We start from the raw sequence: 16040 nt of genomic DNA, 5'->3' as shown, positions 1-16040 counted from the left end.
AAGAAAGACACTAAGAGGATCAGTTTAGGCACGACAGGACAGACAAAGACATGGACGGGATTCATCCACTCCTCACTGTGAGCAAAACCTTCAGTTTGCTTCTTCTGATTCTGCTTCAGACATCCACTGAGGCTCAGAGTGAGTATTGATGTCTGCTGCTCCATTTGAGGACTGTTTGTTTTATCCGACCGCTGGTGTCCGTCCCACACAAAATAATGAGCTCAGTAACAACATGCTAACTTGTACATGTAGTACGTATACAAGGTCAATTCTAAAAGCTCACTTTGTGTGTTTTTGGATAAATATTATGACAATGGATAGAAACGGAAAGAGTGGTAATGATTGACCCAGGAAGTAGTTTGACATGGAAACAGTGGAACAGTAAAAATGATAGCTGAGACAACATTCATCTTCAGTGCTGATGTTGAATTTAGAAGTACAAATTCTGACCATGTATCTTGTCAATAACTATATGTGTTAATGCCAGAGTGAGACTGGCAATGACTGAACCAGGAAGTAGTTGACATGGAAGCAGTGGAACAGTGGAAAGTATGTGTAATGAGGGGTGGAGACATTTATCTTTAGTGCTGACGTTGAATGTAGAAGTACAAATTCTAATTATTTATCTTGTCAGTTGACAAATGTGCTGTTGCCAGTTCAAAAATACATATAAAGTGCCTTTATTACCCTTATATGCAGATAGGCAGCCACCTGTTGCACCAACTGATTCTCAGGTTTGATGACAACTCTCAAAACATTAAACTCATTAAGCAATTAATTCGTCACTGTGTTTAGTTCTACTGGCTGTACCTGACTGAAGTCAAGTCACATAAAGTGATGCTGTTCTGATACAGTGGGATTGAAATACATGTTTGACAAGTGAAGGGGAATAAAAGACCTACACAGGGTGTAAAATATTCTCCGTACTTCAATAGAAAAAAAACTTAGATTTTACATGCACCAGAAAAGAAGAAATGTCATTTAAAAACCCATGCTACACATTTTGGGTTTTTCTCTTTTCTAATGTGTATTTTAGCTTTTTTGTGCAAGTAAAAGGTTTACAAACTAACAAAGTCTAAAGTCCACATCAAAGGAGTTACTTTGTCTCACATAAAACTGCTCTTTACTTGGTTGAAACACCCTGTTTGAGGTCTACACATTTCTTCTGTTATTTATCGAAGTCACCAGGTCCTGCCTAACAGCTTTTTCAGCACACACTCAAAGAACGAGCAGCTGCCTGACAATCCCCAGTGGATATTAATTCCTGACTGAAATGGCTTCTGCTAACTCTAAAGAATCTCATCTATGAACAAAGCTCACCAAATGTTCTGCTGTTGGCTGCAAGAGTGAACACAAGAGTCTTCATGCACTACAAGCATCTGAGGAACTGAAGACCCAATCCTACAACAATAGAAAAATCATTAGCACGTTACGTGGCAAATGTGGCTAATGTTAACATTAACTCTGATCACATGCCGCTCAAGCCAAAGCTGTAAAGCTAAAGGAATGCCACTGTATAAAAAACATTGTATTTTGTATTATAGTGACTCCTTTTGGAGTCTTTCCTTGCTCTGGGTCACATTCTGGTTAACAGTGTACAACTGAATCTTGGAGTTTTGTTAGCAGCCAATACAGACTGGTGTTGTACTTTCCACATCCCTGAGTATGCAAGTGTACTGGATCTGTGGGAGATCATCATCAGAGGATGTATGTGAGGACTGTGTGTGAACGTTCGCACATACTCACACTTTTTTGTGCAGTAATTACACTACAAGGGCACCAACTGCAGATGGGTTGAAATATATAGACAGTGATCTACTGTGCATGTATGGAACCAGTCCTTATGGTAGACTCCAAGACGATGAGAAAGTGTAGTAGTCGGAAGCATCTCTGGAAAATGTAGCACAGAATGAGTAAATTTACATTTGAATAAGAAGCCATTCCTTTTCATACAGATCAAAATCAGCAGTTTTATGCCATTAGTTTAGCAGCACTATCTTGGTGCTCAATACACAGAAATAATTCCATTCTCTAATTTGACTGTACATCATTTTTTTTAATTGCAACAACATTTTTCTTTTTCTCCCAACAGTGTGTTCTGCAAATGCACTTGTGAACTTCCCAGAAAACAACGCTGTGAATGCTGTCGTGGAGACAATCATTACCCAGCCCGGGGTAACTCTAGAGTTTAGTCCTCCTCCTGCAAACCCAGACAATCCATTCATTCTCGACGGAAACAACCTGGTAGCTGCAACGGCGTTGGACTTTGAGGTGTGACCAGTCATAACTTGTAGCGCTAATGACATCCAAACCCACAACTCAAGTTAGATTCTTCAATAAAACCTGTTGATCATGAAGTTTGTTTTGTTTGCAGAGTGCAAATTTTTATGAGGTCGAAATCACGTGCACTGAAACAGCAACAGCATCTAAGGTAAAACTGACTGATAAAATCTGCACAATATTCATTTTGATTTTCACTCTGTTCATACTAAAAACTGACAAAGTGAGGTTTTGATAGGCAAGCATGTCTCATTCACTGAATGAATGTGTGTAATGTTCTAAATTGTAACCAACTCCCAATATAACTGAGGGAGCAGCTTACTGATATAAAAAACAGAGCAAGGATCCTGTTGTTATGAAACTTCTTGAAAGGCTAGAGTAGGTCTATGGGTTGAGCCAAAAAAAAAGCTGTGAAGCTTCTTGAAGAGACTGAGCAGGTTCTTCAGGATTTTATCTGGTCTAGGAAGGATTGTAAAGGATGTACAAAGAGAAAGCCAGAACTCAGAAAGTTCTCTAGGAGGGTCTCAGAAGGTTGTGTGTGTTCTTGAAGAGGTTCTCCAGGTCCCTGGCAAGGTTTTTGGGAGAGTTTTAAGAAGATGTAGATTATTAGGAAAGTTGCTCTTGTAAAAGTAGTTAAAGAGGAGGTTTTACAGGTTCTTAAATAGACTGTGTTTGTAGAAGTTGCAAAGGGTACTTAAGGAGCTCCCTGAGCTGAGTGTGTTGATTAAGCTTGTACAACTTCTCAGAAAGGTTGAACAGATGCTTGAAGAGTTATTCAGGTGGTTGTACAAGCAACTGAAGAAGTTGTACAAGCTCTTGTTGAGACTCACCAGTTGTTTGAAGAGGTTTAACAGGTGTCTTAAAAAGTGACAAGATGCTTAAGGATGTTGTACAGTCTCTTAAGGTTCTAAAGGTTTTTGAAAAGGTTGGAAAGGTACTCCGTTTGTACAGGTTCCATTACACAGTGCATGGGGAGGTGAAAAAGGGCATCTAGTAAGGCTGGAGGAGTGTTTGAGAATGGACCAAAGAGACTCTTTAGGAAATTGTTTTTCTTTTTTCAGAGGTCCTCTAAGTAGTTAAGTACCTACAAGTGTCTGTGGAAACTGTACACATTTCTGAAGGTTCTTGAAGAGGTGGCATATGAATAAAAAGGTTCTCCAGATAGAAGAAGTGTTTTTGTAGTTTTTAGGTTTTGTAGATTCTGTTGAGAAGACTGGTGGTTTTCTTTAGAAGGTTCCCTTTTTCAAAAGGTTCTCAGAGAAAGTTGTGTGAGAATGTTTTTCAGATTCTGGTGTCTGTTGTTTCACGTTTTTAAAGGTTATGCAGACAGAACATCTTCAGGTCCTGTATTTTCTTTTCGCATAGAGTCCATGTCTGCCTTTTGATCATATATTATTAAGTTTTAATAACGATGCAAGAAAAGTAACAAGAAATAACATTGTATTTAGCACAAATAAGTAATTTAAACAAGGACGTTGTTTTGTTTCCAGCTGCCCCTCATCATTATTGTGCTTGTGACCAATAAGAATGACAACCCTCCAACCTTTGATCCGACTTCCTACCAAGTCAATCTCAATGAGGTAAGAGTTGGACAAAAACATAACAGGATGCATTATTCATCATTGTAAATGTTGTGATTTGTTTTTTTTATTTTTATTAATTCAAACTGATACTCACATATTATTATGATCAATTTAATCTTAAATTTTACCAACTAACATTTTGGTGTAAATTTTGCCTTTAAGATGGATCCTGTGGGCACAAGTGTGGGCAGCTACCCTGCCAAAGACTTAGACCAACATCCTCAACTGTTCTATACCCTAACATCTCCATCTGTAAGACTTTGTGTTTATTTTCCTTTTGTCTTTGTATTCACATAAATCCTTGTTTGTTTTTCTCAGAGTCATGAACGAGATGAATAGTAGTTCTATTTCCAGTACCAGTTTAGGTCAAGGCTGTGTTTAGCTATGAACTTTTTTTTCGTCTGATTTCTACAGAACGAATTTACACTAAGGTCACCTACTGTTCCAGACATCCTTGTTAATACACGACTTGACTATGACAAAGTCAAAAATGTGGAGCTGATTTTGACTGCTAGCGTGAGTAGTGCTCACTTTTCATTATGCAACATTCTTTCTTTCTTCTAGCTCAGTGAGATCCAGTGTTCCTTTTAGTCTCTAGAAGTTAGCCGTTTTCTCTCAAATGTCTTTTTTAGGATGCAAAATTAACACCAGAGGATGAATTGTTCACCGCAACAGCGACTATCATGGTCACCATCTTAGATGGGGACAACAGACCGCCGTGGTTTCAGCCTTGCACCCCGCTTGAAATCGGTGGCAACGTGATCTGCCAGAGTCCTGGATACACCGGCAGGGTTGTCTTAAATGAACAAGAGGTGGGTTGCTTTCATCTCAGAAGTTCAACACTGATACTGAACTCTTCACTGATACACATAGATGGAGGAAAGCAATGTCATTTTTGTCTCAAGTGGAATACTTTATTATGAGCAGCCAATCAGAGAGCTTGCTGAATAAATATCGCAATATGCTTAGTTTTTTGTACTGTCCAACCATGTCTGAACTCTGTCTGAGGTGTTTGTATCTGTTGTTGATTGTCATACTCGAAGCTGGGATGAAAAGCTTTAAATGTACAAGAACTGTCAGATTTCTAGGTAAAAGGAATTGTCAAATGCAGTTTAGTTCTGCCAGTCAGTAGGAGGTTTAAGATGCTGTTACACAACTTTATTAGGCACATGACAAGAATATAAGAATGTTTTCTCCTCTGCAGACTGGAGTGTTGCCGTTGGAACCAGGACCTCTATATGCCATTGATGGAGACTCTGGAATAAAGGAGGCGATAACATATTCATTCCTAAGTGGTAAGCAGCTTGGATTACAACAAACAATGGTCTTTTTTCAGTCTGATGTCTACATCTGCAGAAATACATTACTAGTTGTTGGCAGGTAGAAGCAGCTCAGTCTGTCTGTGTTTTAGGAAATGAAGATGGTCTGTTTGAGATCAACCCGAACACGGGGAACATCACCATGCTGAGGGCGACTGACGTGTTGGGGACAATCAGTCTGTCAGTGCTGGTAAGACAACACATTCGCATGCTTTTATCTACTTCATTCAAATGATAATTTCTCCTGTGCTTAATGCTGAAATCAAACCAGCCTTTGGCTTTATAATAGACGAACACACTATTTTAGGATGTAACCTAAACAAACAAAACATCAAATGAATCCTGACTCCAATCTAGATATCTACAGTTTCTTTTCACCAAGGCCATACTGCTGCTACTGAGATTCTAAGATCATTTTCTGCATTCACTGTGTAAACATGGATTAAGCATGTTGGAGTTTTTTAAAAATTTGATTATCACATTTAGGACAGAGCTGTGTCCTAAATGGGAGTTATGTCCATTGTGAGAACTTTTTGAAGTATTCTTGTATATTGACTGGCAAATCAAAAGCTTTGTCTCCTGACCCCAACTCCCACTTCACAACAAAAGTCCAGTGCAATTCTGCAGACATCTGCAGATGTAGACATTTTGGTTTATTTTCAGATGATAAAACAATGGATTGACTAATTATTTCTGCACAATCAATTAAATGTCAAATTGTGTCATTTGGTGAAAAAATAGGTTGGTCAGAATCTTAGTTGGGTGCTGCTGGGGGAACTCACTTCTTTATTTCTCAGATCCTGTTGTTCCAGTTTCATGCTTTTACTCAACGCTTTTACTTTTAAAACTTTCACCATGCTTTATTTTCTCTTTTAGGCTGCTCAGGCAATTAACAGTTATCAGTTTGCCACCACCACCGTCACAATCAGTGTCCAGGTGAAGAGCCTCCATCCCCCAGTGTTTCAGGAGCCTCTGTACGAAGGCCTCGCCACTTCTACTGGCACCATGGTGATGGACCTGATGAACAAAGACCAGCCGCTGCGGATCCTCGCCACAGATGAGGACTACGCTGCCACTGGGGTAGAACACTGAATTGAGACACTTTAAGCCTTTTCAGTAAAAAGAAGTTGTTTTGCTTGGCTGAGGTGGAAAAGCTGATCAATGTGATAAATGTAAAAAAAACAACAAAAAAAAAACAGAGTTGGAGGACACACAACCTTCTGTGGTGATATGATTTAATGGCATCCATCTGGAAAGGTAGCACCACCACCAACTGCTTATTTCAATAAACCAAGCATTTGTTTCGTATATTTCTTGGAAATTCTGTTATAATTTTTGTTATTTTACCTGGAAGCATCAGAAAATAGATTTCAATTAAAAACTGGACTGAGCTTTTGCAGGCAGCACAGTGGGAAGTGGTTATTACTGTTGCCTCACAGGTCGAGGGTACTGGTTTTAAATCTCTGGGTTTGCTGGAGTTTTTCTGTGTAGAGTTTGTATGTTCTCCCTGTGCCTGTAAGGGTTCTCACCACGTGTTCTGGCTTCCTGGCTTCCTTCCACATGTAGGTTTATCCCTAAGTCAGCTGGGATAGGCTCCTAGGCCTATACTTCATGCATTTTTCCAAGGTAGTCTTAGCAAATAAAGTTCTTAAATTTGCTATTTTGTTGTGGTATGTACTTGTACCAGTTTTTAAGTGAAAACAGATAGAAAATAAACAGTGTATAGCCCTGATGAAATGAGCTGAATGGACTGCATTGGTGTTAATATTGCATTTTATTTTGAGGCAGCTGTCAGCAGTGCATTTCCAGCCATTCTGCTGTTAGAAACTCCCAAAAGCTCTCAGAATTATGGCTATTATGAGGACTGAAATAATGTAGCTTTAATGCATTGTATCCATTGTGTGTTTGATGATTGAGAAGGTCTTTCTGAAGCTTTCTGTCTAACTGATACATTAACTTTTTTTATATGTGTTCAAACAGGGTCTAAATCCTTACATCACTTACTCCATCAGCGGCAGCAGTGATTTCTTACTTATTAATGGCTACTTATTCATGACCAAGGACCTTCCAGAGGACACATTAACCTTGCAGGTGAGTATACAAATCTAACTCAAAGTTTACAGAAGTTAAAGTGATTGATCAAATGGTCATCTTCAAGCACTTAAATACATCTTGGCATTTTCAGGTGGTGGCAACAGACACAACTAATGATGAATCAGCCACAAGTCAGCTTTCAGTGGAGGTGAAACCAGGTAGGAAGACAACCCTCACAAAACATCCATCTCTCGTTCTTTGGTGGTTCAATGCAGCAGTGTTCAATATTGTACTACCTGCTATCATGGAATGAAGGCTTGCTACTTGTTAGTCTGACTCACAGGATGTAGGCTTCACATCTAAGCCAGCCATTACCTGCAAATTTCATGCAGCTTTCTCCTCTCCTTCTACTATCTACATGTACCATTTTCCCTTTCACTACAGAAAACAGCAACAATCTCTAGGCAGCAACCTACCACAGTAAAAATTGAAAGTTTGCTGAGGATTTGGACCATGTAGTGAGGCAGCATTGCTGGTTACTTTTGGTAAATTATTACTTGTAGTAACAGTTCTTGCCTTCCTGCCTGCAAATGTTTCACAAAAACAATCACCGATTAAACAGTTTTGAGGGGACTCCATTGCTGCATCCTTGACGATTCTGACCTGGTATGTAAATGCAAACAAACCAGAGCCAGACTGCTGGAAGACTAGGTACTTGTAGCTCCCTAGACTGAAAGATCCATGGATGCATTTTAGTTTTAGGTGACTTTCCAGAAGCTTTTTACTAACCCAGTGAATTAAACTGCTTTTCAACCAGAGGAACCAAGCTATGTGTGTAGTACCTACGTATAGATTTGTGAATGAGATAAAGGCCTCTTCCTTGCCACAAAGGGTTGAGTTCAAGGGAACGGCCTCCCTACTTTATGCCTGCCCCACATTCTTTTTAAGTTTTGGACAAATGTATCACATTGAGTTTCATACTTAATCTGTCACGTGCATATTTTTCCTGCTGCAAATCAATTTGTTTCCACATGTGAAGCTGACTCTCTGGAAACCCTAAAAGCAGAGGTGAATTAGCCCATTGGACTCTTATATTAGCAGCCGAAGGCCTAGCTCATTTCAGTTTGATGGTCAGCTGTATTCACTGGAAGCAGAGTCTATAGGAAATAAATCAAATGAAGACAGGATTTTGAGGATGGAGTCATAGGCAGAAGGACTACAAAATGTCATCTAATGTGAAAATGGAGGTTAGTGATGCATGAGTCCTATCTGCTGGACCGATGGAGAAGCACAGTAGCTTTGGAAAATAGGTTTGGGTCAAAAACTGACAAATCAGTAGTCTCACTAAGTTTTAAATAAGTAACCTGAACATTGCTTGGCTATGCTCCCCTCCACCTTATCTTTTCTCCTTTGTCCATCTGTCTCTCTCACTTAACACACAAATGCAGGCAATGGACAGTTCAGGTCCTCTTATGCCCTGGCTGTCATCTCTCTTTATTACTGAACCATAAGGTATCCATCATCTATTACTTATCTCTCCCCACACAGACTATAATTTTTAATTGACAATTAGCATCATGCAGTTGCAGAAGAGGATCTAAACATGTTTCTGCATGTAGCAATTCTATAATATTAATCCTTTAATAAACTATGTATGTCGATGATCATTCAGTAGCATGTGTTCTACTAAAAACACACCCTACACACCAAACCTTCTCTTACTAAGTATTTTTAGGGAGCCATGACAGATACAGTTTTAGATGTTTGGTGTAACCAGGCATATTTTTGTGAATTTGACCCTTTGGATGGGTCAAATGGGTGCACATGACTACTGGCTGCTACTAAGGCTTTAGAAGAAAAAACTGATGGCAGGCTTAGAGTAACTGCCAGTAATCCCTCTATTGGAACTACAACTAATGACTTTGCAGCTCTGATAAACATCCTGGAGATGGTGTTACACCTCTTCAACATCAGCTGGACGGAAAGACCATGATGCTCAGCTCTTCATATACTCAGTCGCAGCTGTTACAACAAGGAAAAAGTATTTTTTCTGGAGAACATGTGGCGTCTCCAGCACCAGCACACACCGAATGGAAAGCTGTGCACAGAATCACATGTGGAAACAAACAGACTGCTTACTGGCCTCTCCACTTCTGAGATGAATCTGGCACGCTTGGCTTGGATATTCTTTTGGGGTGTTTCACATACTCATTGTGACAGTGTTCTGTGGTTGGTCTGCTTTGATGTCACATACCACAACGGAGTTCACCTGAATGTGGTCAAAGACCTTTTCACACTATCTAATCCTAGTTTAGTTGGCAGCGCTTTCATCTGTTGGTTAAATCACATGTATTGTTGAGTTCACTACCTGTTTGCAGCATTAAAAAAAAAAAAATCAGCATTCAGGTTTTTGCAAATAAATCATGGTGAAAATGGGTTTTGCATCCCATCTGAGGGAACTTTTGAGGTTCAAAGAAAATAGGAACAAGAGGTAAATCTGTGGAGGTTCAAAGTATGTTCTCCTCTCAGGTCTCACCACCACCAAATTGCCTCTGAGCACAACAAACTTTATGACCACAACACCCAATGGAGAATCCACCACTGACAGCAGGACCACCAACAATATTGTGTCCATCACGACACCCACAGAGAAATCCACCACTGACAGCAAGATCACGGGCAATACTGTATCCACCACCGACCCAAGTATGTCAACTGACAGCAGTATCTCCACCACCAAAGCCAGCACAACCGGTGAGGGCAGCATCTCCACCATGGTGCCCACTGTGCCAACTGGAGGCAGTTCTTCAACCACTGATCCCAATGGAGAAAGGTCCACTACCAGCAGCCAACCAGGTGCTCACGTTTCTCTTAGTCAAATTGAATACTGTCATGTTATGAAAAATCAAGCTAGCAATTACTGCGAGCACAATATTTAACATTGCACGTTATTAACAAAATAAACAAAGCAGAGTGCAACTGGAAGGAGCTTTCATTTTTAGTGTATCCGAAGTGGCAACTAAACCAGGCTGCTTGGACTATGAAAGATCTTGTTGTGTACATTAAAAGCAACCAACCACAGAGCACTTCTTTGTTATGCAGTGTTCGCAAAAAGGTTTGACCACATTTCAACAGGTCGTTTTTTGTTTTTTTAATATTCAGCATATTTGGGGAGTTTGAAATGAGTCTGTATGTCAAGACGGACTCTTAGCATGTCTTAGCTAATCTAAGAGTTTTGTCTGTCATATTTTCCCTGACAATAAAGTCAAGTTGCTGGTGATTATGTTTAACCAAGGCAAATTTTACAAAACAAGCCTAAATCTGTGGTTAAGTTCCTCCTGAAAGCACAGGAGGTGAAACACCTTAAATACAGTCGATTAACATTTATTTAGCTACTACATTGTTAGCTAAGTTATCAGCTGTCTGCTTTGTTAGCTTCAACTTCAGTAAAGTTGTTGTATCTCTAATGTTAGCTACTTGTTTGTTAGCTTTGTTAAATTTATTACCACACTGTTGGCTTTAACTTTTATAATCAACTACAGTGGGTACGGAAAGTATTCAGACCCCTTTGAATTTTTCACTCTTTGTTTCATTGCAGCCATTTGCTAAAATCAAAAAAGTTCATTTTATTTCTCATTAATGTAGACTCAGCACCCTATCTTGACAGAAAGAAACAGAAATGTAGAAATTTTTACAAATTTATTAAAAAAGAAAAACTGAAATATCACACGGTCATAAGTATTCAGACCCTTTACTGTGACACTCGTATTTAACTCACCTGCGGTCCATTTCTTCTGCTCCTCATTGAGATGGTTCTACTTCTTCATTGGAGTCCAGCTGTGTTTAATTAAACTGATTGGACTTGATTAGGAAAGGCACACACCTGTCTATATAAGACCTTACAGCTCACAGTGCATGTCAGAGCAAATGAGAATCATGAGGTCGAAGGAACTGCCCAAGGAGCTCAGAGACAGAATTGTGGCAAGGCACAGATCTGGCCAAGGTTACAAAAGAATTTCTGCAGCACTCAAGGTTCCTAAGAGCACAGTGGCCTCCATAATCCTTAAATGGAAGAAGTTTGGGACAACCAGAACTCTTCCTAGACCTGGCCGTCCAGCCAAACTGAGCAATCGTGGGAGAAGAGCCTTGGTGAGAGAGGTAAAGAAGAACCCAAAGATCACCGTGGCTGAGCTCCAGAGATGCAGCAGGGAAATGGGAGAAAGTTCCTCAAAGTCAACTATCACTGCAGCCCTCCACCAGTCGGGCCTTTATGGCAGAGTGGCCCGACGGAAGCCTCTCCTCAGTGCAAGACATATGAAAGCCCTCATAGAGTTTGCCAAAAAACACATGAAGGACTCCCAGACTATGAGAAATAAGATTCTCTGGTCTGATGAGACCAAGATTGAACTTTTTGGTGTTAATTCTAAGCGGTATGTGTGGAGAAAACCAGGCACTACTTATCACCTGCCCAATACCATCCCAACAGTGAAACATGGTGGTGGCAGCATCATGCTATGGGGGTGTTTTTCAGCTGCAGGGACAGGACGACTGGTTGCAATTGAAGGAAAGATGAATGCGGTCAAGTACAGAGATATCCTGGAAGAAAACCTCTTCCAGAGTGCTCTGGACCTCAGACTGGGCCGAAGGTTCACCTTCCAACAAGACAATGACCCTAAGCACACAGCTAAAATAACAAAGGGGTGGCTTCGGAACAACTCTGTGACCATTCTTGACTGGCCCAGCCAGAGCCCTGACCTAAACCCAATTGAGCATCTCTGGAGAGATCTGAAAATGGCTGTCCACCAATGTTCACCATCCAACCTGACAGAACTGGAGAGGATCTGCAAGGAAGAATGGCAGAGGATCCCCAAATCCAGGTGTGAAAAACTTGTTGCATCATTCCCAAGAAGACTCATGGCTGTACTAGCTCAAAAGGGTGCTTCTACTCAATACTGAGCAAAGGGTCTGAATACTTATGACCGTGTGATATTTCAGTTTTTCTTTTTTAATAAATTTGCAAAAATTTCTACATTTCTGTTTTTTTCTGTCAAGATAGGGTGCTGAGTGTACATTAATGAGAAATAAAATGAACTTTTTTGATTTTAGCAAATGGCTGCAATGAAACAAAGAGTGAAAAATTTAAAGGGGTCTGAATACTTTCTGTACCCACTGTAGATTCCTAGCTGTTAGCTTCACATTAAGCTCACGCTAAGCTGAGTGTTGATGTCTTTTGGTCGATGTCTGAATGTACTGACCTGTGTTCTTGCAGTGACTAACCCATCTAGTGGAAGTGATGTAGTGGGCATGGCAGTGCTCGGTGCGGTCTTGAGTGCACTGCTGCTTATTTGCCTGGTGATCATTGGGGTGCTCGTCTGTCGCTTGCGGAAGGGCAAAGCAGACTGGAGGAAGATCTACGAGGCCAGCATGTTTAGAAGCTCTGTAAGTTCTACGTTTACAAGAGTTGTTAAAGTTTTCAGAGTAAGGGCATCCGCTTAAGGGTAAACTGTTCCTTGTTAGCACCACTATAGGCATTGGTACCAACAAGAACTTCAATCTGATACTGTGTTTACATCCGTTACAGTCATATTGTAAATTAGAGTAATTTCTCATGTGCATGTGGGTATGTGCAGTAATATTAATCAATGACTGATTGATACTGCTGTCAAAACTGCAGGCATATAGTCCAGGCTACAAAAGCAGCCATTACGCCACTGGAAAAAAGAAAGACATCCCATTTCATCCTGACTCAACTTCACACATGTATTGGCACGCCACTCAATGACACAAACAGCTGATCTACAAGACTTTAAATGTCTATCATTTCGTATAATGGTATTGGGTATTGGCAGATGTGAAACATTAAATGACTTGGATCACGACAGGGCAAATAAACACTGACTGGGATGTCCCTAAAAAGAACTGAATTATTGGTATGTTAACCTTGACCATTCTTTCTGAACATTGGGAATGGCCCCTTAACAAGTGGATCTTAAGATGAAATGTATTTTTCAATTTTCTGGCTGCTCGCTTCAATTTCAGTTAGTTCCCTTGACTGTTAGCTCCACTAATCTGTGACTTAAACTTTGGGCTTCAGTGAAGGCTTTTTTTCTATTATTAAGTTATTATAGGCTAAAACCACTGCAGTAGTGGTAACGGGCAATCTTTACTCATCTACTTTTGTTTTTTTTCTGGACCCTCTCATCGATATTGCCATTTAACTCCTCTTTTATCTTCTTAATCTGCCTAAATCTGAGTATTGTTCATAGTTTTAGCCTGTGCCCACTTACTTCTAGGGCTGCTACTAATGAATATTGTTATTGTCAGTTAATCTGTTATTTTGTTAATTACCTGATTAGTTGTTTGGCCTATAAAATGTCAAAAAAATGGTCAGTAATTGCCAAAGCCCAAGATAATGTCCTCAAAATTTCTGGTTTTGTCCACAGCCCAAACAAATTCAGTTTACTGTCACAGGGAAGGAGAGAAACCAGAAAATGTTTGCATGCAAAACACCATCATCAAATACTTTTGACTGGTACTTCTTTAAAAAAAATTAAAGAAATTGATTCATTGATGATCAAAATAGTTGGCAAATAATCTAATAGCTGACAACTAAACAACTAACTGATTAATTGTAGCAGCTCTACATACTATCAGGTGGACTCCAAAGGCCAAAATCTCATGGAGCACAAATAAAGACCTTACCTTGTCCACATTACATATCAAATTGGATTTACTCCAACATTTTCCATGACATTGTGGACCTGGACTTTGGGGCCTATCATATCAAGCTTTATTACTATGTGGCATAAAGCCCAGCCTCTAACTACAAATGACAGGCATCTGTTAGCTGGTTTCACAGCTGCTAAATAATGGTAGCTTGCCGCTGAAAACACAGCATGCTCTGTCAGTGAGGGAGGAACTCTTCTCTAACCAGGATACTGCACAGCTGGAGCTTTCTACAAAGTGATTATATATGCCAAAACACAAACCATACGCATAATATTACATGTTGGTGAAAGCTGTTAGGAAAAAAAGAATAAATAATGGTGAATAATTGTCTTTTCTCTCCCTGATTGTCCTTCCACAGCTGGGTCAAGGCTCAGGTGGTCATAAGGAGGGCATCCAGTACACCAATGAGGCCTTCCAGAAAGACGAGGATGGCAGCAGCCTGGGCTCAGGTGGTCCTGAGAGGGAAAGTGTAATAGCTAGTAAAGAGTCACCACAAACATCATGGAGCATTCAACGCGAAGAGGCCATCATCAGGTCTTCTGCACCACTACATGACCTGCTGCCTGATAACTCCAGCGACACGTCATCAGAGAAGTCCGATACAGAGAAGGATGTGAAACCCATCCTGACCAAGGAGAGGCGTGTGGAGGAGGGATACAAATCGGTCTGGTTTAAAGAGGATATTGACCCAGCTGCCAAAGAGGAGGTGGTCATCATCCCAGACAGCAGAGAGGACGACAGCGAGGAAGAAGATGAGGAACCATCGCGCAGCAGCAGAGAAGACGATGAAGACCACAACCCACCAACAAAAAAGATCTTCTTCGCTGATTCAGATCTGGACAGTGGAATCGGGGTTAAGACTGAAGATCCACCAGAGGACTCAGACAGTGACGAATCAATGGATAATGCTCTGTGAGAGGACTCAATGGAACCACCCAGAATAAAATTAAATGAAGATAAATCTGCAGTCAGGCCTGAAACACTCAGCATGTTATCTTATCATTCTATTACAGAGGATCAGTCACACAGAACCAGGGCTGTACAGTCATTTCTGAGCATTCATTATTTATCTTAGAAGCATTAACTACAAGTGTGTAAGTAAAAGATTAATTTACTTAGATTTTAGGTAAATCAAACCTTTTGCAAGCTGTACCCTTCATCTAAGTATGTTGTGACTCAAAATATAGCATAGACTGATTACAGAGATGATATTGTTTGTGTGTGAGGCAGTTGAAATTTGCTGAAATCAGTCTAGCAGAAATTAAGCAATAGGAATTACTGTTGTCCGAGAGTTTTGAAAAACAGGCTAGAAAGAAAATCAGCTCTCACAGTATGTTTAACTTGCTCGACTGTCCCTGTTGTAGACCTTATTAGACCTTGAAGTAGAGCTTGTAGTACAGCTGCCAGTAAACACAACTTGAGACTGAGAAGAAGAAGTCTGGGAAGGAAAAATCCAATTTATTGGAGTTACTGGAATATTGGTTAATTATTAACTGTTTGTGCTGGTTTCTCAGCATGAGTCAATGACGCTGAATAAAGCTAGAAATATACTGGTATGTAATGAAAGCCTCCCTGCTGATAGTGAAGACTGTAAAACATTATGACATACTGACAGGACGCTGAGCTTCCATTAAGCAAATCAATGCTGTTGTCACAAATGTTTATCAGCAGTTGCAGAGAAGAAATAACTGTATATATGTACTGTATGATAATAAATCCTTAAACTGAGGAATAAGGTGGCTGAAAAACTTTTTACAGAATTCTAAAGAAAATCTTAAAGCATTTTTCCAAATTTGTCACACTTAAATGTTCCAGATCATCAAACTATTTACATTTATTGAATATTAGTCAGTGATAACCCACAAAACACAAAAACCTGTTTTTAAATTATGGTTTGTTGAAGAATTATTGAAAACTTAGATCTATCCATCCATCCATTATCTATACACTGCTTAATCCTCATTAGAGTTGTAGGGGGATGGAATCTATCCCAGCTGACTTAAGGTGAAGGCAGGAGACACTCTGGACATGTCAAAACCTATATCACCCCTGTGAAAAAGTAATTGCCCCTCTAAACCTAATAACCGGTTCATCC

The 16040-nt window shown here is 40.0% G+C and overlaps 1 protein-coding gene across 2 annotated transcripts; it reads left to right on the top strand.

The window, feature by feature from the left end:
• Positions 1–15680, top strand: cdhr5b (cadherin-related family member 5b). 2 transcript variants are annotated; one of them, XM_055009361.1, is made up of 16 exons: positions 1–138; positions 2093–2271; positions 2375–2431; positions 3771–3860; positions 4026–4115; positions 4278–4379; positions 4496–4675; positions 5068–5158; positions 5275–5372; positions 6059–6262; positions 7163–7273; positions 7368–7434; positions 9746–9836; positions 9900–10072; positions 12486–12655; positions 14304–15680. In XM_055009361.1, exons 1-16 carry the CDS (start codon positions 51–53, stop codon positions 14859–14861), a joined length of 2349 nt encoding a protein of 782 aa, XP_054865336.1. In that variant the 5' UTR covers positions 1–50; the 3' UTR covers positions 14862–15680. The 2 variants fall into 2 exon arrangements, with proteins under 2 accessions (XP_054865336.1, XP_023122440.2); XM_023266672.3 differs by lacking the exons at positions 9746–9836; positions 9900–10072.
• Positions 15681–16040: the final 360 nt, after the last annotated feature.

This window comes from Amphiprion ocellaris, chromosome 3, assembly GCF_022539595.1.
Source record: "Amphiprion ocellaris isolate individual 3 ecotype Okinawa chromosome 3, ASM2253959v1, whole genome shotgun sequence".
NCBI lineage: Eukaryota > Metazoa > Chordata > Actinopteri > Pomacentridae > Amphiprion > Amphiprion ocellaris.
Note: the sequence above shows the minus strand (reverse complement) of the source record. Positions and strands in the feature narration are given on the sequence as shown.

Coding starts and splice junctions, on each gene's coding strand:
- cdhr5b (XM_055009361.1), top strand. CDS start 51: ATGGACGGGATTCATCCACTCCTCACTGTGAGCAAAACCTTCAGTTTG. Junction 2,432..3,770: donor AAACAGCAACAGCATCTAAG/GTAAAACTGACT, acceptor TTTTGTTTCCAG/CTGCCCCTCATCATTATTGT. Junction 9,837..9,899: donor ACTGACAGCAGGACCACCAA/CAATATTGTGTC, acceptor GATCACGGGCAA/TACTGTATCCACCACCGACC.